This window comes from Prionailurus viverrinus, chromosome B4 (genome assembly GCF_022837055.1).
Source record: "Prionailurus viverrinus isolate Anna chromosome B4, UM_Priviv_1.0, whole genome shotgun sequence".
Lineage (NCBI taxonomy): Eukaryota > Metazoa > Chordata > Mammalia > Carnivora > Felidae > Prionailurus > Prionailurus viverrinus.
Genome location: NC_062567.1, coordinates 28,890,319 through 28,911,754, shown reverse-complemented (window position 1 = coordinate 28,911,754; position 21,436 = coordinate 28,890,319). Strand labels below are relative to the sequence as shown.

The following is a 21,436-nucleotide window of genomic DNA, read 5'->3' as shown; positions in this document are numbered from 1 at the left end:
CTCTCCAGGGATGCCTGGGTGGCCCAGCTGGGTTAGGTGTCCGACTCCAGCTCAGGTCATGATCTCACCGTTCGTGAGTTCAAGCCAAGTAGGGGTCTGAGCTGACAGTGCAGAGCCTGTTTCAGATCCTCTCTTCCTCTGCCCCTCCCCTGCAAGTGTGTGCTCTCTCTTGCGCTCTCTCTCTCTCTCTAAATAAATAAATAAAAATTTTAAAAATAATAATAAAGTAAAATAAAATAAACTCTCCAATTTATTACCAAGAGTTTTTCCAAGGGGAGAGGGGAATGGAATCTAGTCTTACATGGCAACGCATACACTTAACGAAGAAGAAAGCAGCTTCAATTAAAAATAAATCAACATGAAAAATAACTCAGGCAAGAAGAAACCCAACTCACAATTTAACCTCCAGGATTTGCCACCCCAGGGTCTGTTTATGGAAACTCCTGCTTTCCAGCTCTTTGACATTATCACCACTGTGACTTCTATATACTTTTGAAGACACACAGAAGGAAAAGACTCCACTTATATCTGGGAAGTTATAAAACAGAAAAACTGGAAACTTAAAACTCTAGCCTCCCTTTGTACACACAGAGGCCTGAGGGCACAGAGCAAGCTCAAGCTGTCAGATCTTCATGAATGTGATGGTTTTTGGAGTACCCTTGATTTGGTTTTTGGAGTACCCTTGATTAGCAGAAGCTTTGGAAAAGCCAGGGTACTCAAAACTACTACTAGTTTGATGCAAAGGATCAAACTGATCAAATCTTTTGGTCTTTTTGTTCCTATACTAGTTAATGGTAATTTGACCATGTAAAAATGAAATTAAATGTTACAAATTCCTCTCTATACAAAATAGTCCTCTAATCTGAAAAAAAAAAATGAAACAGGTGGCAAGTATACATTGACATCAGGAATTATTCAGAAGAGTAGTCACTTTTAGTATGCATTATAGGTTTAAAAAAGAGTTCAACCTGATTTCCTAATACTTATATAGTATTGCATAATAATGAATACCTCATAAATGAACAGCTTCAGGCATCACAAGAATATAAATTGGTAATCATGTTTAGAAAATTTTGACTACTAAGAACTGTGTCCTAATTCTTCAAAAAATCATGATCCATGCATGGCACAGAGAATAACTCTTAGTTAACCAAAATAATCAATGATTCGACACAAGGGTTATCTTAATCTCTCAACATGCTTAATGTGTGTAAGATAAAAACCATAGTTTATTTTTTGATCCAATCTTTAAGACACATAGAAAATAAAATACTAGAGCAAGTTCATGTACTTGCTATTCAGATTTAATAAATACCAACATTTGATTAGTTGAGACAGTTAAAAAAGCAAGCATTATAAATGTAAGCCACAGGCTTTTCCTAGGTTTGATTCAGCCTTCTCACACGTGTCTCTTTCCATTTTCCTCAAAACACTCAACTTTCCCATACCCCTGCTCTAACTTTCTCATACCCCTGTTCTCATTCCTTTGTCTCACAGATCCATCTTTCTCTATAATTACACAGAAAAATTTCTTGAAGAATCTATACTCCCAATTTCTACCTCCTCTACCTCTTATTCACTTTCTAATCTACTAAAATCTAGTTTCTGTTCGCTGGACTCTTATTTAATTCTAAGACCTCATAAATTCAAGGTTATTTTTCAGACTTCATATTACTTGAACTCTTTACCAACTTCTGAACTGACGCTCACAGAGCTGGGTGTCACCCAGGCTGAAGGTCCTCAGAATTGCAAATTATCAGTTTTAGACAATGGAGAGCTATTGTTTTGACTGTGCAGGCCCACAAGAGGGAGGGGGAGGCTCTGTGAGGGTAAGTGAGCCAGTACCTAAGAGGAGGGCGGTGGAGGCGAAAGGAAGATTTGCTTTCAAATACTGCTTCAGCAAAGAAGGGCAGAATTACAGATCAGGAATCATAGTGATAAAAGCTCTAGAGGATCACAAATTTATGAAAAAATATATGTGTACTGTATTCTATTTACACGGATCATAAGACTAAAAGATATATACCAAAATGTTAACAATGATTAAATTTCTGGATGTCAAGATTATGGACAGTTTTTATTTTCTTCTTTATAATAATACATATTTTGTTAATTCTCTACAATGAACATACATTTTGTTAATAAGAAAAAGGCTGCCCCCCCTTTTAAATAGCAAAAGGTCTGCATGCCTGTGTCAGGGTAACAAAGAGGGGGTGTTGCCAGGGAGATGCAGTTCCACAGAACACTTGTGAGAAAACCCCTAGGGGGTGAGTGGGTGTTAGAAGTTTGAAGGAGGAAGGAAAAGCAGGCTGGGTGCTTGGGGTCCTGTCCTGGGGATGAAGGACCTCACAAGAACCAGTCTGGCCTGAAACAACCCAGGAAGTACCTGGTGTTCCCCCTGGACCTCCAGTCAGCCATCTGGGTCCTTTCTATCCTCCCTTCAAGATCCTATGAAAATCTCACCACTCCACCATATCCTATAATACCATGATTCCACATAAATGGTGTCCTCTCTACCCGTTGGTTGACTTCCAATCCAACCTCCACATGGTCCACACAGCTACTAGTGTTCTAAACATAGTGAACATGGAAATATTTCAAGAATATTTAGAATCCAGGATACTCTACACTCTCAAATGTACATGACCTCTGCATACCTTTACCAACTCAGCATCCTAGCCCTGATGCTGGGCTCCAATTAGCTTCTACACCTGTAGTTCCCTGACACCATGTACTCTCTGGCTTTGTGCCTCTGCACACACTCTTTCCTGGCCTACCATATGCTTCCCTATCCTTGTCCGCATGGCAGTCTCCTACATCAAACCCTTTACATCTAGCTCAAAAGTAAGAATCCTCCGCAAAGTACTCCCAGTTAGCAGCTGCTCCCTCTCCTCTGTCAGCCTTACATAAAGTTTTATGGCACTTCTTACACTATTGGAATTATCATTCAAACACCTGTCTTCCCCACTAAACCATGAGATATTTAAGGCCAGAAACTACACCTCCCCATGCATCTAGCAAAATACCTACACACTGTAGGTACTCAATAAATATTTGATGAGCTAAATAAACAAATGTGTTTGTTTTTACTACATATTTTTATACATATCTCAGAAATAAATTTTAGGAGCTGAAAACCAGGCACTAACTCATACTGGTAGTCTCTAAATGAGACCAATTCAAAGATCTAGCTAAAAAGAAAGTAAAGATCAAAGCAAATATATACCAGGCAAATGGGAAGATTTCTGCAGTATTTCTACCCGAGAATATAAGACTATATCAACTTGGAATTACCAACCTTCTCAAACAGTAACTTGAGGATTACATATCGTGGACAGGTTTTTGTTTTTCTTTTTGCATAAGTGGTGCTGGTGGAGGGAGCACAGCAAAGTGTCTGTTACAAGGCAAAAGTAATTAAAATACGTATCTTCTCTTTGAAATCAAATCAGCAAGAATGGCTGATAACCAGGGAACAGAGGAAACTTAAGGTCAACTTCAAGAAAATAGAACCTGCACATACTTCTTATTTCCATAGAGTTTAACTTTCATCAGTGCCTGCCTACTGCCTACATTAAATTTACCTGAGCTAAGGTAGGGATTGAATTTTGACCAGTCTGGGTCTGCATATCAGCAGATTCTCTCTCTGCCACAGAATCTGTTACACTTCCATCCTGCTGAGATTCAATTGTTTCCATGGTCATTTGTCTGAAAAGACAATAAAAAGGAAGAAGTATTAAGGCCCTTTCTGAAAGATTTCTCTGCTTTTACCTGGCCTTCTGATATTCATTTCTGTCATCCAACTGTTCTGCCTTACTTTTTAAGAAATAGGTTCAGTGGCAGTCTTAACTCTCCAAACTAACTCTGCTCACCGGACACAAACATTACCAAGGGAGCCCTGCAAAATGTTTTATGGGAATTCATTATTAAAAAAATTTTTTTAACCTTATAAGAATGTCTCCTTGATAATTATTTTAAGCCCTCTAGTATAAATGAGTGAAAAAAGTAGGTTTTCTATTTTACAGTGAGTATAAATATTCTAGGACTCTCAAGGCCTAATATACCTGCTTGATAATATATACTATCAAAGAATTTCCCCATTGTCTAAATTAAATGCATTATAATATAAAGATGTGTCTAGCTTTGCCAGCACTAAGTTTCTGATAAGCCCCTCAAACTGAATCACACAGGGTTCACCACATGTTCTGCAACTCCCCAGTTCTTTAAAAAAGAGAATCCAATTTTTTCAGGAAAAACTTTTGACATAATTTTGTCTGTGATTTCAATTTAAGTTAATGATTTCTATATTTCTATATTTTATCCTGCTAGAAGAAATTACAAAATACAAACAGAATAAATTAAACAAAATCAAATTTTACAAACTTATAGGAACTATGTTGCCTACTCTTATGCATCTTTTCAACTGTCAATGATACAATGTGTCTTTCTCAGTTTGGTAGTCTAAATACATAGTCCATAAATATGCAAGCCACTTAGAACTTTGAATTAAAATGTACAGACCTTTCTTCCAGATGTAGTTACAGATCCTACAGATCTTTCATCTATGTCTTGCACTCAATTATCTTCTTTTGTATTTCAATAGTCACTACCTGAATCCAAGCCTTCCATCCTCAAACCTATGAGTTACTCCTCACTACTGAAAAGCATTTCAGTACTTACAACTGATCATGACAATTTAGAGCAATTATAAAAGATAAAAATCTACAGTCTACTATAAAAAAATGTCTTTCCCTCAACACTCCCCAATTCCCCTTATCTCTCATTATTTTCCAGAATAGTCTAGCTAAGGATAGATCATCACTCTGTACAAACTGACAATTCTTAAGGCTCTGCTTTTGCTTATGTGAACAGTTCCCAAAAAGAATACCTCAGAACATTAGTCTGCAGGATATGAAAAGGTATTATCATTAAAAGAGGGTGAGGGATGGGGTGCCTGGGTGGTTCAGTCAGTTAATCGTTCAACTCTTGATCTCGGCTCAGGTCATGATCTCGTGGTCGTGAGAATGAGCCCAGCATGCCCTGTGTTGACAGCATGGAGCCAGCTTGGGACTTTCTCTCTGCCCTTCCCCATCTTGCTCTTGTGTGCACTCTCTCTCTCTCTCAAAATAAATAAACTTTTTTTTTTTTTTTAAAAGAGAGGGTAATGGAACACTTAATGAAAAAGTTGTAAGTATCCAGGGTTAAAAGGTTTTCTTTGCTGAACTTCTAAAAAGCCTGAATATGCTAGTGTGCTTTCAGAAGATGAAGGGTGCAATAGGCAGCATTTTCCAAAAGTATCTGCCCACCAAAGACTTTTTCCACCTGGTAGGTCCCAGAAGTGGTGTTTTGAAAACAACTTGAGAAATGCTGTCTTATGCTATTTCTTACACCTTTTAAAGCTCTCTTAAGGCTCCGCCAAGAACTTGAGTCTCAACTCAAACACTATATATGCTAGAAGGCCTTCTCCAATAAACTATTCATTTTAGAAACATTTAGTTAGCTCCATCTACATGACAGGTCCTGAAAATACAAAAGTGGGTAAATCACAGTCCATCCCTGAAGGAATTTATTCATTAGTGGGTCCCTGGACAACCCTTATCAGAAGTAACTAATGTACTTGTTTTGGGGTGGGGGGTGAGAAGCAGATTCCCAGGCTCAACCCCAAATCTACTGAATCAAACTTTCTGGGACATCCAATTTTTTTAAATCCAAGAGATTCTGATGTATATTAAAATTTAGGAAAAACTTAGCTTATTGGTCAATTCTATCAGGTAGACCCACAAAAGGGGAACACAAGTAAAGTAACTTTTTTTTAATGTTTATTTTTATTTTATTTTCAAGACACAGAGAGAGAGACAGAGTGAGAGTGGGGGAGGGGCAGAAACAGAGGGAAACAGATTCTGAAGCAGGCCCCAGGCTCCGAGCTGTCAGCACAGAGCCTGATGTGGGGCTCAGCTCAAATACACAAACCACAAGATGATGACCTGAGCCAAAGTCAGACGCTTAACCAACTGAGCCACCCAGGAGCCCCAAAGTAACTTCTTAAATTGTGTCAAGGATGTTATGCATAAAATGCTTTGGGAAATATAGGAAGTAAGGATTATACCTGCCTGAGGATAGGGCCATATGAGTTGTGTATTAAACAATAAGAAGAATTTAACCAGGTAGAAGAGGAAAGGAGAGCTATGAGAGGAAGTAAAGTATGGAGCATAGTTAGAAAACACAATAGCTGATGGTGGTAGAGAATCTGGCTGCTAAGGAAGCCTACTTAGATTCAGTGAGGAAGAGGCAACGCAGGACTGTAGAAGTAGGGCTAGAAAAGGTTGAACGGAACCAGAGAAATAATAGCTTTTAATGATCTAGAGAGAAAAAAAATTTCCACCTCACTCATATGCCTCCTCTACTCTAGGTCCTTTAGTGTATTTTGTCCATCTATATAGTATAACATTTCAACTATTTGATATCTACATAGAATTCAGTAAACAAGTCAACAATAAGCCAAAGTTTCTTGTTAACAGGCAAAACAAATGGCCTAAGATCCATACACTAAAACTTATAAAACATAGAGAACTTCTCACGGGTTCATACTTTAAACTCATTGATTTTTATTTCAAAACAATTCTCAATCATCTAGTTTCTAAAAATACTAGATATAAGAAGTGACAGCTGACAATGGCAGGGATGGAGGGGGAATGATACAGAACATAATAAGCAGATCTAGAATTCCAAGTGTGTGGCAATTGGGTCCATACAGCATAAAGTTGCCAAGTTCTTTACATTCAAGAAATTGAAAAATGTAGGAGTTAAAATTCAATAATGATAAGTATCATAACTATCCTGAGTCATCAACTAAAGGTTAATATACTCAGTCTACTTTAAGGAAAGAGATACACATAATAGAATGCAGGAAGACTCTCATCATAAAAAGCTCTATTGGGGGCACCTGGGTTGCTCAGTCGGTTAAACATCTGTCTCTTGATTTTAGCTCAGGTCATGACTCACGGTTCCTAAGTTTGAGCCCCACATTGGGCTCTGTGCTGACTCCACAGAGCTTGCTTGGGATTCTCTCTCTCCATCTCTCTATGCCCTCCCCTGCTCGTGCTCTCTCTCTCTCTCTATCTCTCTCTCTCTCAAAAAATAAACATTTAAGAAAAAAAAAAAAAAAACAAACTTTAATGCTTAAAAGGTCACCTGAAACTAGGACTCATTTTTTGAGATATAATAAAAGACTTTGTAAGTTATTAAGCATTTTAATTGTTTTACACATGAACGTGTTTTTATATACATTATCTTAATCACCTTACTTGGACCATTTTTCTCCTGGGTATTTCCCACAGTTCAATCCTTTGCCCTTTTCCTTTTTTCAATCTACATACTATGGCTCCTTCAGTCCTGTATGCAGATGACTCCCAAGTCTATATTTGTGCACACTCCCCTCCTATGATGCACCTCAATCTACAGTTTTCACATACCTGTCCCTTCCCTAATATTCCTTCTTTTAGTCAAGAGTATTCAAGCACCAAAGCTACAGGTTACAAACGTGTGTCTACATGTGAGTCAGTACCAGATCAGCTACAAAAACCCACAGAGCTAAATATCAGCCAAATCAGGATGCCATGATGAGCTGAGCCTCCCAGTAAAGAAAGGCAGAAATGGGAGGTCAGCAGCCACCCCTGTTCATCTTCCCCGCCACATGTGGTGTCATCCATTATAACTTCCTTTCCCAACACTGGACCAAGCTGCTGAGTTGCTGCTCCTCACAACTGCTGCTGTCCATTCTAAAGATGACATATCACACTTGGCCTCCCTGTAAGCCATGACTAAACCATGATGCCCCTTCCTCCATGCCAGAATCATATCCATTAATACCTCACATTCCTATTTCCCCAGTCACCATCAAAGATGTAAGCTCCTCCCATACCCCACTGTCCCTCTCATAAATAGTGCTTCCTTTCCCTCCGTATTTCAGTTGCTTATTCTTACTCCTATTCTTCCAAGCCCTTGCAATGTGCTATCTGGAACTCCCAACACTCCCTTCAGTCCTCTCAAGAGGGACCAGCTTGTCTTCCCACACCTAATCAGGATTAGAATGTTGACCTGGTATCATCTTTGTTCCTCACTATTTCTCAGCTGTTCCTCCTCTGTGTCTTTGTAGAAATCCCTGTTCTGTTGAGGCCCAAGGATATTAGGTGTACCATCTTATATTCATCCATATGATAATCATCTTCTCTACATCCAGGATATAAAGTGAAGACTTTAGCACTTGACTTAAGAGCTTTACTCTCCACTATTCTATGTTCAACACTCAAAGGAAGGACCTCTGCCTCACCCTGATGCTTTAGTGCAAGATTTTCTCTACTCCACTTCAGCCATCTACTTAGCTGGTCTTACAATGGACCTAGACCATGTCCCAAACTATTCCACCTATGAAATGATTCTGACATCCCACCCTAACTACAACATTCTATTCTCCCAGGTGACACTCACCCTTGATTACTCCCATCACACCTGTTGTTCCACCACACTGAGATCTTCAGACCACTTTCTCCCTTTCCATCAGCCACCCCCTTTCTTCATATCTCATCCTACTCAGCTTAGAATCCATGGTTTCTCATTTCAATTACTGTCTCCCAATACTCTAAATTCTCTTGTCCCTTTTCTTTTTGTTGTATCTGCCTAGTAAATACCAATTTCAGATAAAACCAATTCAATCTCCTCTATGACTCTATGAACAATACTGAATAAAATTATAAAACAATATTATTAAGGCTATTGAATTCATGGTTTTTAACCTCAAATGGGAAGCAATCTTACTGTTTCCCTAGTGAACTTACTTTCCCATTCTGTACAACTCTTTCAAATGTTTCTCCCTCTTCTCAAATCCCTGAGCTCACCTACACTCAATGTAAGACCTTGCTTCCTGTTTCAGATGAGTACTCCCTCAATTTCCTGGTACCATATCAAAAACCACTTACCTGTATACCCACTATTTTACTTTGCCTCCTGCCTCCCCACTCTTAAACTCTTTTATCTATCCTCTGGATCTCTAGGCACTATAGTATCAACTATCCTCTCCCCTCTCCAATGGTTTCCTCCTATCAAGATTTAAACCTATTCAAATCTCTTCAATCTCAAACACACACACACACACACACACACACACACACACACACACACGCACACACACACTGAACCAGAAGTTCTTTTCTAACTATTCCCTTGAATGTCTCTTCTTCCTCTCACTGCTAAACTAAAGAATTACCAACACTATGTCCATTTCTTTCTTTCTTTTTTTAAAGTTTATTTATTTTTTGAGAAAGACAGACACAGTGTGAACAGGGGAGGAATAGAAAGAAAGGGAGAGAGAGAATCCCAAGCAGGCTTCACATTGTCAGCACAGAGCCTAATGTGGAACTTGAACCCACAGAACTGTGAGATCATGACCTGAGCCGAAACCAAGAGTCAGCTGTTTGAGCCACACAAGCACCCCAACACTATCCCATTTCTTTACCTCTCACCTATTCCTACACAACCCTAAACTGACTTCTGCTTCACTAAACTTCTCTAGTAAAGGTAACCAATCTCTGTCACTAAATCTAATGTTCATTTTAAGTCCTATCTGGTTTGATCCCTCAACAGTATTCCAAACTGTTGATATCTTCCTTCTTAAACTCTATCTTGATGTCATTATACTGCATTTTCTGCTCTCATCAGATTCTCTGACAATTCCACAAGCTCCTTTGCTAATTAATTCCTCCCCTTACTCAATGTTAACCTTCACACTGCATGTCTTCAGGAATCTGTTTCGCCTTCTCACCTCACTCTCAAATCTCCCTCTGGGTATTGTCATCCATTTTTCTAGATTCAAACACCAAGCTTCAGGGTTATCACTCTCAAATCTAGATCTCTAGCCCAGAGGTCTCTCTTTAATTCCAAAATCATATATTCGAATGCCTAACATCTCCAAATAGGTGCCCTACAGGTACCTCAAACTCACTGGATCCAAAACTAACTTCCTCTTATTCCTCCACAAATATGTTCCTTTTCTGAGTTTCTTACCTCAGAAAATGGGGCCTCACCATCCATCCAATTGCTCAGTTGAAAAGCTGGGTGTCATCTGTGAGACTCTCTTTCATTCCCTACAGCGTTATTACCAAGTGTGATGACTGTACCTACTAATGAACAAGTTAATCCCCTTCTCCACCACCACTCAATCTCCCTACTCCAATCCCTGCTAACAGTTCCCTTTCTCAAGCATACATTTCTGCTTAAAAGTCTTTAGTAGCTCCCTATTGACTGTAGGATAAAATTCAAAGTTCTTATGATAATCATAACCACAACTATTAGTTGGTGCCTACCATGGGTAAAATCATACTAGTTTTAATCCTTAACAACTTTATAAGACCTGTATAGTTAGTTCTTCTTTTAGAGATAAAAATCAAATATAAGGAAGTTAAGAATCTGATCTTACCATCAAAGTTTTGGGTGGCATAGCCAGGTTCTAAACTAAGGTGTTTTTCCAAAGTCCATATTCTCAATTACCAAACCAAACCAAACTGCCATTCAATCTCTTTCACAATGTGACTCCATTTCACTTTTATGGCCTCATTTCCAGTCACTCTATTCTTTCCCACATTCTCTATTCCAGCTTCCTCATAAGCCATTTCTTTCAAGTAAACATCCTATTCCCCCAGTTCTAATCTTTGCCATCTGTTCTTCCCTTTTCCTGAAATACCCTTCATCCATTCTTTGTCCAATAGGCAAATTCTTACTAGTTTTTCAAGGCCTGGCTGAAGGACACCATCTTTCAAAAGCCTATTCTAACAGCCGTGGACAGAATTAGTTGTTCTTTTCTGAGTTCCCAAAGGATTTTATGCAGTACTTCCATTATAGCACTTGTCTAGCATAGAATACATTTGTTCACAAAGTACTAACACTAGTGTAAGAAGCACAAGGACAGGGATTACATTTTATACTTCAATGTATTCCTAGTGCCTACTACAGAATCTACCATAATTGTTAAATAAACTAATCAACTTTTGGGAAGACTGTGCAACTGTCAGATGTCACTAAAATGATAAAAGTACAGTTTAGAGAGATCAAGTGACTTTCTATAGGGTACATAATAGGTAGCATGACAGAGAGTGAACAAGAAGTCTTATGATTATGACTCTAGGGTTCCTTCCACAGCTAGTGTTCTGGGCATTCCAGTTTAGGCAACATTTTATAATAAAGATGTGCTTTTGAGTATGCTGCAACTGTTGTTATAATCTTCATCCAGACATGCTTTGTTTTTACACTGGGATATAGGGGATCTAATTTTATACCATTTGTATTCTTCAGGAATGCCTAGTATAATTCCCAGTACAGATCATTCAGTAAAAGTTTGATACTAAAATCAATTTATTTGAGAGGCACCTGGCTGGCTCAGTCAGAAAAGCATGCAACGCTTGGTCTCAGGGCCATGAGTTTGAGCCCCACACTGAGTGCAGAGATTACTTTAAAAATAAAAAATAAAAAATAAAAGCATATTAAAAAAATAAAATAAAATCTATTTATTTGAAGGTAAAAATCATTTACAGGAGAGTAAAGCCAGCACTATCAATTTAAAATACATACTTTATCATTTTCAAGCAATTTTATTCTACTGTCAATATCCAACTGTTTTCTAGTACAACTTTTCTCCTAAACCCACTAAAAACCAACCCCAGGACTCAGGGAAGAAGAGTCAACTAAGAGTTAAATGTTGAATATGGGTCAAGCACTATACTAAGCATTTTCAAACAGTATCCCAGCAGGAGATACAGGACCCAGAACTCAGTATAAATGATGTACATAAAATCCTAACACCTGTAAATCAGCCTCACTAGTCCAGACATAATTCATCTATAAAGTATAAGAGAGGGGTGCCTGGGTGGCTCAGTCAGTTAAGCGTCCGACTTTGGTTCAGCTCATGATCTCATGGCTCATGAGTTCGAGCCCCCGTGTCGGGCTTTGTGCTGACAGCTCAGAGCCTGGAACCTGCTTCACATTCTGTGTCTCCCTCTCTGCCTCTAACCCACTGGCTCTCTCTCTCTGTGTCAAAAAGAAAGATTAAAAAAAAAATTTTTTTAAATAAAGTATAAGAGGAAAATCCATTATAATCCTTCATTGTTCATTGTTCATTATGGTATCATAAGGTATTTTCCCTAAAATCTCATTTTCTATCAATATTAAACATAGTTGTACTATAGTTAATAATCTATAATTAAGCAATATTTTGATCTTTTAAATTTTTTTAATGTTTTTATTTATCTTTGAGACAGAGAGAGACAGATCATGAGCAGGGGAGGGGCAGAGAGAGAGGGAGGCACAGAATCCAAAGCAGGCTCCAGGCTCTGAGCTGTCAGCACAGAGCCCTACACGGGGCTCGAACTCATGGACTGTGAGATCATGACCCGAGCTGAAGTCGGACGCCCAACCGACTGAGCCACCCAGGTGCCCCAAGCAATATTTTAATCTTAAATAATAATCCTTATTAGAGAGAAAGACCAATTAGTAATTATAAATTATACAATATTTAAAAATAAGACATAGAAGATAATAAAAAACTAAAAAAAACAAAAGTCCATTAAGCACTATAAACTAATAGCAAGCAAAATACTGGCAAGTAGTTGGTTCCACAATTCTAAAAAACAGATAAGGATTGTTAAAATGGACATATTTGAATTTATAAACGATTAATAGTAGTAACAATATACTTTTTTATGAAGGTTAAATTTCTTCTGAAATGCAAACCATTTTCTTCTTTGATAGAAAAATAAATGTTACGCCAATATGCTCTGAATATATCAGAATTCAGTTTAATAAAATGTTAATACAGCTATGTCTTAAAATAATAAGATCCATCCATTAGCACAATTTTCAAAGACTTCTAGGCTGAACTACTTTCAGAGGGAGAGACCTGTATTTGTTTGCTTACTCTGGTACTTTCCAGAACTTTAATAGAACTACATCACACTGCAATAACTTCTGAGGTACAGCAGTAGAGTACTATTTGTACAGTACAACACAATAGGTAGACAACCTATTATATACCTTCTAGAAATGAATACGAAGGCATATATTCATAAAATTATATTTATAATTATAGAAATACCGAGGCAATTAATGACCAGGGTTATTTAGGATCCCTTTGCATCAAGAACATATAAAACATTTAGTAGAAGGAAAAATCAGAAGAAAAAGGAAAAACATTTTAAAGGGATGCTATCATGGTACTTATGAAAGTGTTTTTAAAAGAAAACAAAGAAAAGAAAAGGAAATATAGGTCAAATATACCTAAATGAAAAATAAGACAGGCAGTTGCCTAATTAAAGTGTTTGATTAACTAATAAACTTCTAAAAGCTTAGTTGTATTCCATTTGCAAAGACAAACTACACTGCAGAACAACTATATTTCCACTTGTAAAATTTTAAAAATAGAATCCAGCTGCAAAAGGAAAAAGTATTAGTTCTTTCTATTCTTTGTGAAGAGTTTTACATAAAATGTCATAGAAAATTTATTTTCTTTTTAAAGCTAGATCCAACAAATGAACCAGAAGGTCTCTGAAAGGAGCCAAAAGAAAACTTGAAAAACTCTATATGGATTTTGTAAAAATATAGTAGAGACTTTGTTTTGTTTTACGTTAGGTATAAGCATAGCTTAAAGGCAAGGAAAAAAACTAAGACTCTGTCCACATCCTTATACATGGTCTCCTTTCTAAATGAAAAGGCCAGCATGCAAAAAAAAGCTGAATGTAAAAGGTTCGCTGCTCCCCCCATTGCCTAGCACAGTACAGGGTAGAAGATGAATGAATGTCTTAATTGAATGGCTGACCACTTTGGGTACACACTACCATTCTCTATTAGTATAATATACACATATACACATACATATACATTTATGGATGCATGTTAACATATATACATTATTCACTTATCCATTATTTTAACTTTTACCTAAGCAAAATTTTCAAAAGAACAGAAAAACATATATCCACCTACCTTAGATTTGTCTTAATATATTTTTTCCTGCCACATTTGCTCATTATTAAGACATTTGTAATCAATGCTTTGTTCCTTCCCCGTTTTCTTCTTTATTTATCCTGCAGAAAAATTATGATGTTGAATTGGGAGATCATAACATTTTATTTTTTAAAAAAGTCTCTCAAAACGATAACAGAACACCCGAGAATATCCTAATTTCTATAAAACTGAAAAAAAAGAATAGAAAGCTGAAAACAAGTCTGTATTTTTTTTTCAATCTCACTTCTATGCAATTTTGTTCTAGGAAAAAAATTTAAAACATAAATCATGAGCTATTTATCAGGTTATTTTCTACCAAAGAGAAAGTAGTGTTGTCTAAATCATTTAATACATGCTACATATAGTTCATGGAATCAGCTATATTTTAATAAGCACTTAATAAATGGAGTGAATTTATCATTTACTTAAATTTCATTATACTGCAACAAATTTGTCAACCATTTTTTATTTACCTTAAATTTAAAACTGGCTTTTTTTTTTTAAGTTTATTTATTTTGAGAGAGTGAGAGAGCACGCACACGTGCTCATGAGCCGGATAGAGGGAGAAAGAGAGAATCCCAAGCAGGCTATACACTGTCAGCATAGAGCCCAATGAGGTGCTCTATCTCATGAACCGTGAGATCATGACCTGAGTGGAAATTAAGAGTCAGACACTTAACCAACTGAGCCACCCAGGTGCCCGTCAAAATTGGCATTTGTCAAAGAATTTTAACTCTAAGTAAAATATTACCAGTTCCTTTAAAATCTCCTCCACTAGCCTTCAATCCATTTAAAAAGTTGTTTTACACTCTACCAATTAAAACCCATTTTTTGTTACTAATATCCTTTAAAAATATGAAGTAAAACTGGCAAAGAAAAAGACAAAGGAATTGGGAGTGCTTATTTTAGAAGTGGAAAAGACAAATGTCCACAGCCCTAAGTATCTTCTAGGCATCTTCAACAGCAATGGTTGTGCTTAGCTACAGACATACTGCTTTCAGGGTTCCCTCCTAAGTGGCCCCCTCTAAAATGGTGTCCTTTTAAAACTGAGTGGGCAGGTTGGCCTAAGGGCACTAGGGCAATGGTTATAGCTACCATCTGTCCCCCATCTCCCAGCATAGGGACAACAGGAGATGGTCATTTGAACCAGGCTACTTACAACATGAACAAAAAGCGAGGATGGCGCTGTCCTTTGGATTAAATCTTATTCTGCTATACTCTGTCGTTTTACATGGGGACATCTTAACCTTCCATAAAAATTGTGTAACCTAAAGGCAGGGACCATTTATTTATTAAACAGTGATTGGCACCCATGATATGCCAGGCCTTTCAAATGATAAAATGTCCCCACTCTCCAGGAGATTGCATTTTAATGAGGGAGACAGACATTTAAACAAAGAATACTAATAACATTATTTGAATAACAAAGAGAGAGAGAAGTAAACTACTAATTTCTATATTTCTCTTGGAAATACCATTTTCTTTGTTTAATTTCTGACTTAGTAATAAATTCTTATGGTTCAGAATTCAAAAAGTAGCAAAAGGTATTCACTGAAGTCCGGGAACAGCCACCCACTTGCTCTTCCCAGAGGCAATCAGCATTGAATAAAGTACGAGCTTCTGCCACCACAGATATCAAGAGAAAATGAGAAAATGACTAGTCTCGTACCCAAATAATGACCATCAGATAAAACTGATTCTGACTCAGGCTTATCAAAGAATGATTTCTTCACAACTACTGTCTAAGAAATCATCACAGATTGACTGCCTGCTTGCCAAATCTAAAAGGATGCTTTCTAGTCCCTATCTTTATATTCCTACAGTATTTCCTACTCCACAAATTTTGTCCTCCTTGAACTCTTTAGGACATCGTGTTCATGCTTTTTTTCCAAATTATCCAGCCCTTTGTCCTCAGTCTTCTTTGGCCACTCTGTAAAGGCTGGTATTCCCAGGCTTCCCATCATAAAATTCTCCCCCCCACACTCCCTAGGCTTACTTCATCCTTACTTGATAGATCTCAGATTTCATATCCAGCTTACACTTTTCTCTCCTGAGCTCCAATCCATATGCACCTGCTTTAGATATATCTCTTAATGTTTTGCTCACAGATCCTCAAGCCCCAAATGTTCAAATCTTTCCTCTTGCTGTACTCTTATCTTAGTGACTGACATCAACACTGCCTCAGCCACCCCAGCCACCCAATCTGGGAGTCCTCCAACATGGCCTAGTAGCAACAATGTGTGGTATAAAAACACACTATTAACAGTCAACCTGAGTTCTATTGCTTATTAGCTATATGAGCTCAGACAATTAGAAACTTCTCCAAGCATTCTTTCCTGTCAAATGGAGATCTTGTTGTGAGGAGAAAATGTAAATAATAAACACAAAATGTCTAACTGTGCTTGGAATATAAGCAAGGACCATTACCTTAATGGGCCTCAATAAATATGTCTCCTGTATCTTGACTCTGCTGTATTCTCTCTGTCCTCACTGCCACTCCTTTAGTTCTGAAACTTATTATTTGACATGATTAAAGCAATAACTGCCTCCCTATAAAGCAATTCATCTCTCCCTATAATAACTTCACTAAACCTCTCCCTCCCCCCTCTTATTCCACTCCACTAGACCACAACACTCTACTCAAAATGCAAATCCAAACATGCTATTTATTTCCTTATTCAAAATCCTCCAATAGATCCCTTGCCTTAATAAATAGCCAAAGTTCAGGGCCCCTGGGTGGCTCAGTTTGGTTAAGTGTCCAACTTCAGCTCAGGTCATGATCTCACAGCTCGTGAGTTCGAGCCCGATGTTGGGCTCTGTGCTGACAGCTCAGAGCCTAGAGCCTGTTTCAGATTCTATGTCTCCCTCTCTCTCTCTGCCCCTCCCCTGCTTACACTCTGTCTCTCTCTCTCAAAAATCAATGAACATTAAAAAAATTAAAATATATATATGTGTATATATAGCCAAAGTTCTGACATTATAATTTGAGGTATTTGGTAGAGGCTTCATAAAGTTTGTTGCAAAAGCATTCAGATTTTAAAGTATACCAAACCTTTCCATTACATCAATTTTCCAAGTCCAAAATTACCTTGTGGGGATTTGTAAACCAGGTGATCCCATTTTACTAAAGCATAAACTATGCATACTTTGAAAAACTTAGCTGTATACTATTGATCTCATCCAAAATCTGGTTTTAATGTCCTAGAACATGCTATCCTTGGGTAGACAAGGATTGACTTAGCATCCCCTGCTCCCACATACCCAAACACCTGAATGGTTTTGAGCACAAATATCCGAATGTGTTCTCATACTGAGCTTAATATGATAAATATTCTACTTAGCCTAAAACATACCCCTTGAATGCATCATATTTCATGATATAGTCTGAGGTTATCATTTTTAAGCTGATCTCCTTATGCCTAAAAATCACAAAGGGTACTGATGAAATGTCCTGTATACTACCAATTTTCTACAAAAATAATGTTAAGGTCCTATCTGCTAAAGAAATTTTCTCTCTTAGAGTAGAAAGCACATCACAGATTAGTTTTTTATAGACAAATAAGAGCTTATATTAAGGGAGAAAATGAGTTAAAAAATCTTTGCCTATATGTGAATTTCTGTGCTGTATCTGGAGAAAAACCACTTACACTGATAAAAATTTCCTATCATATATTAGGTTTGAATACCAAAATAACATTTGACATTCACCTTACTCTTCATCAGTGTGTTGTTCTATTCGTTCTCCAGCGTACAGATTCAATTAATTTCATTGCTTCAAATACCCCTTAATATAGAGCTCTCCAGAACGGGGATTTAAGATATGCTGATCAGAGAAAAACAGCATTATATTTACACTTAGAAAATCTGAGTATCTCCCATGCTGTGGTTAATTACATTCTATCTTAATTTAACTTTTTGGAAAAATCAGGTTTATGTAAGAATCAAACTTCTTGAGCAACTTTACTAGAATATAAAAGCTTACCTAACCAACTTCCTCCTCCCCAACCAACTCTCTGTTATTAGCCAATGTTCTCCATTTCTTCTATAAAACCTAAAACGTTATAACGTCCACAAGTTATTCTCTAGTGTTCCCAAGCACTTCTCTTCCTAACAGCTGTGGAGTTAGTCATATTTATCACCAGACTTGATTATGCCAGCCATACTTACTATTGTAATTTTGATATTGTTAAATATCATGTTAGATTAAATTATTAAATAGATTTAAAAGATTTAAAAAGGAGAGCTCCTTCTATGAAAACTAAGTTGAATGCCTTGGAAAGACAATAAAGGCAAGTTCCTTTAAAAAAAAAAAAGTCCTGCTTTTGGACTAGGGTCAAAATAAAAAGAAAAGAACATGGAATAAAAGGCAGTATACCCTCTTATGGAAGCAGAAAGAGAGACCACAGAAAAATACAATGTTTCTCTGGTTCTGGGATGAAGCAAGGTGTTACTTCCTTGGGAAAGTAGGAGATCTCCACAGGTTAATCATGATTTAAACACGAACAGCAAGTAAGGTTTGAAAGATAAGGGAAGAAGAATAGAAGTGCATATAAAGCTGGTTCTTTTCAATCATGACAATTAAAAAGTTAGGGAAAGGCAGGGCTGGCTAGAAGCGAGAACTAATTCCAAAAAGCCAAATACCTTAAGTTGACACTGATGAACCTACACTTGTTGTGCATTTTAGGTGAAGGAGAATCCAGGAAAAACAAAGTGGGATAGCAGTAACAGGACATTATACCACTTTTAAAGTTTTGTAATCATTGTGACACAAAGTTAAAATAACTTTCCAATAACATTCTTTACACTTTTGTGTAAAAACAGAAGTACCCAGGAACAGTACTTAGAAATAATTGAAACACTTGTAAATAATGTCTTTAATATTTTAAACATGAATCAAACAGAACATCAAGTGGTTTTTTAATACAGATTCAAGGCCACTCCAATTTAACTGCTTCAGAGAGCTACTGTCTAAGAAATCTTAACTCTATAAAATCACCAAGTTTTATAGAGTGATATTTCAGTATCACTTTCTCAATTTACTCCCCACCGGGCACCTGCCTTTGGCTATTTGACAGTCAATGAACAGCAAAATTGGCTGCTGGGGAGGAAATGAAAAAATTCAAATAATCATCGCCTACCTCCATCTCTCCAAATACCACCCTCTCCACTACCACCAGTTCAGGGAAGGAAATAAAATTTAAAAATCTTCTGTGGGAGCTATTTGCTTGACTAGAGTCATTGCAGGGCTTTCTTGTTCAGCATCATATTACTGCACTTTAAGTACATTTTAAATACTTATCTACATGAAATACAACTCCAGTGACTAGTAAATCTGGGAAAGAGTAGATAAGACACTTGAATTAGTTAAAACTTAGAGAAATGAATTTAAACGTTATTATACTTAACTAGATGGGTCCTATTTTGTGTATATGAACAAAACTGCTACCTTTCAAAGTGCTGAAACATATTTAAATGTGTTAAATTTATTTCCTCCATCAGTATAAAGAAGAGCAAACGCATCCCAACTGTCCACATACAGTATATTGGTCTTTATGCATGATACAGTTTCCCAACACTTGAGCTAGAAGCTTTTATCATATCAATGCTAGGACACAAATTCCAGTTTAAAACATTTCTAAGCAAAAAAAAAAAAATCATTTTGGGCTATCAATGAAAAAAATTGAGGCTATTTGAGATTATGAGCAAAACTGTATGACATTTGACTTTGAGTTTGGATAGTCTAAATTTAAGTCTGCTGTGTTTAAAAACAAAGCTTTAATAAAGGTAACTGAAAAAACTGAGTTTATTTTATGAAATTCTCAAAGTAAAATATCAGAATCACACGAGCTCCATTGTTAGAATTTCATATGGTTTTGGGGCACCCGGGTGGCTCAGTCATTTAAGCATCTGACTCCAGCGCACGTCATGATCTAGCAGTTCATGAGTTCAAGCTCCTCGTTTGGCTCTGTGCTGACAGCTCAGAGCCTGGAGCCTGCTTCGGATTCTGTGTCTCCCTCTCCCTGCCTCTCCCCTGCTTATGCTCTGTCTCTTTCTCAAAAAAAAAGAAATAAAAATGAAAAAAATGAAAAAAAAAAAAGAATTTCACATGATTTTGACATTTAATTGGTCTGGTTATCAGTGTTCAGAAAATATGCATGAAGATGCTTCCCACTTTGGGAGAGCTGTAATACTTCAAAACAGCCTCACAAAAGAGCTCCTAGTGAGGTTTCTCGGAGGCAAGTATCCGCCCTAACCAGTGAGTTATTCCAATAGACTTTAAGCAAAATTCCCACATAACTTCCTAGATTATGCTTTTCCTCAAAACTGTTTTACATTCACCTTGCTGACAATTTCCTCTAACACTCCTGGCAAGGTCAATCAAAAGATGTACAAGATCGATATTTTACTTTTTAAACTTTGCTATAACTGAATTATACCAATAAGACTCAAGTTGTCTTCATGAGTAATATTCCACTTAGTGGGATAAAATCACACTTAGTGTTATCCTTGGGTTTTCCTCTTCACTCTCCCTTATTCTCTCCTGGATATCCTAAAGCATCAGAAAAAGAAAACCCATGTGTGAAAGGATTGACTCTTAAGAACAGTGCACTCTTTATTGCACAGTTCTCAGGATAGAAAGTATTTTAAATATATTACAATATCTTGTATAGTCTCTAAAAGGAAGCTAACAAAATGATTCAAAATGTTTCTTTCTACCTATGTGTACTGGATGAGACACTTTCCCTGAAATCTTTACTTGTATAATCTTATTTTAAATATATTACAATATCTTGTATAGTCTCTAAAAGGAAGCTAACAAAATGATTCAAAATGTTTCTTTCTACCTATGTGTACTGGATGAGACACTTTCCCTGAAATCTTTACTTGTATAATCTATCTGTATTGATAATATTGAAACTGCATTCAATGTACAATAACTCTTCTCAAAGTTGACTTTTTAATACATATATGGAATCCATTAGTTCAACAGAAAATACTTAACAGAATTCAAAGATATTTCAGGCTTATTTCCTTAATGACCAATGTTGATTACATGTCAAAATATCAAAGGTTCAGCTGTTGAGTGTTAGGATTCTTCAGTTTTACTTAAAAAAATCTATCTATATGGAACAGGGCATTTGAGTGCTTTCCAACAGACTACCACTTCAACAATAAACCTGGCTCAATTTTCTGGCTCATTATTCACTTGGAGAGAATATCAAGTTGGAGAAAACAGATCAGAAATATATGTAATATACTAGTCAAGTTTCAGTCAGGATTCCTTATGTATGTTAATAACCTACGTTTCATTAAATGGCCAGAATTCTAAACAAGATTTCATATTTTGATCATGTAATGACTTGCCTCAGTAGGAAACTAAAGTGGTCCATGG

General features: G+C 36.9%; 1 protein-coding gene across 15 annotated transcripts in view; it reads right to left on the bottom strand.

The window, feature by feature from the left end:
- Positions 1 to 21,436, bottom strand: part of CREM (cAMP responsive element modulator) — a 71,805-nt gene that overhangs the window by 48,587 nt on the left and 1,782 nt on the right. For 12 of the 15 annotated variants that reach the window (XM_047867562.1, XM_047867554.1, XM_047867544.1 and 9 more), the window contains exons 2-3: positions 14,023 to 14,123; positions 3,582 to 3,705 (exon numbers count right to left, since the gene is read on the bottom strand). In XM_047867562.1, coding sequence (XP_047723518.1) covers positions 3,582 to 3,705; positions 14,023 to 14,066 — 168 coding nt within the window. In that variant the 5' untranslated portion in view covers positions 14,067 to 14,123. Of the gene's footprint in view, positions 1 to 3,581; positions 3,706 to 14,022; positions 14,124 to 17,751; positions 17,867 to 20,480; positions 20,594 to 21,436 lie in introns of all 15 variants that reach the window. The other 3 variants (XM_047867545.1, XM_047867547.1, XM_047867564.1) reach the window with 3 other exon arrangements.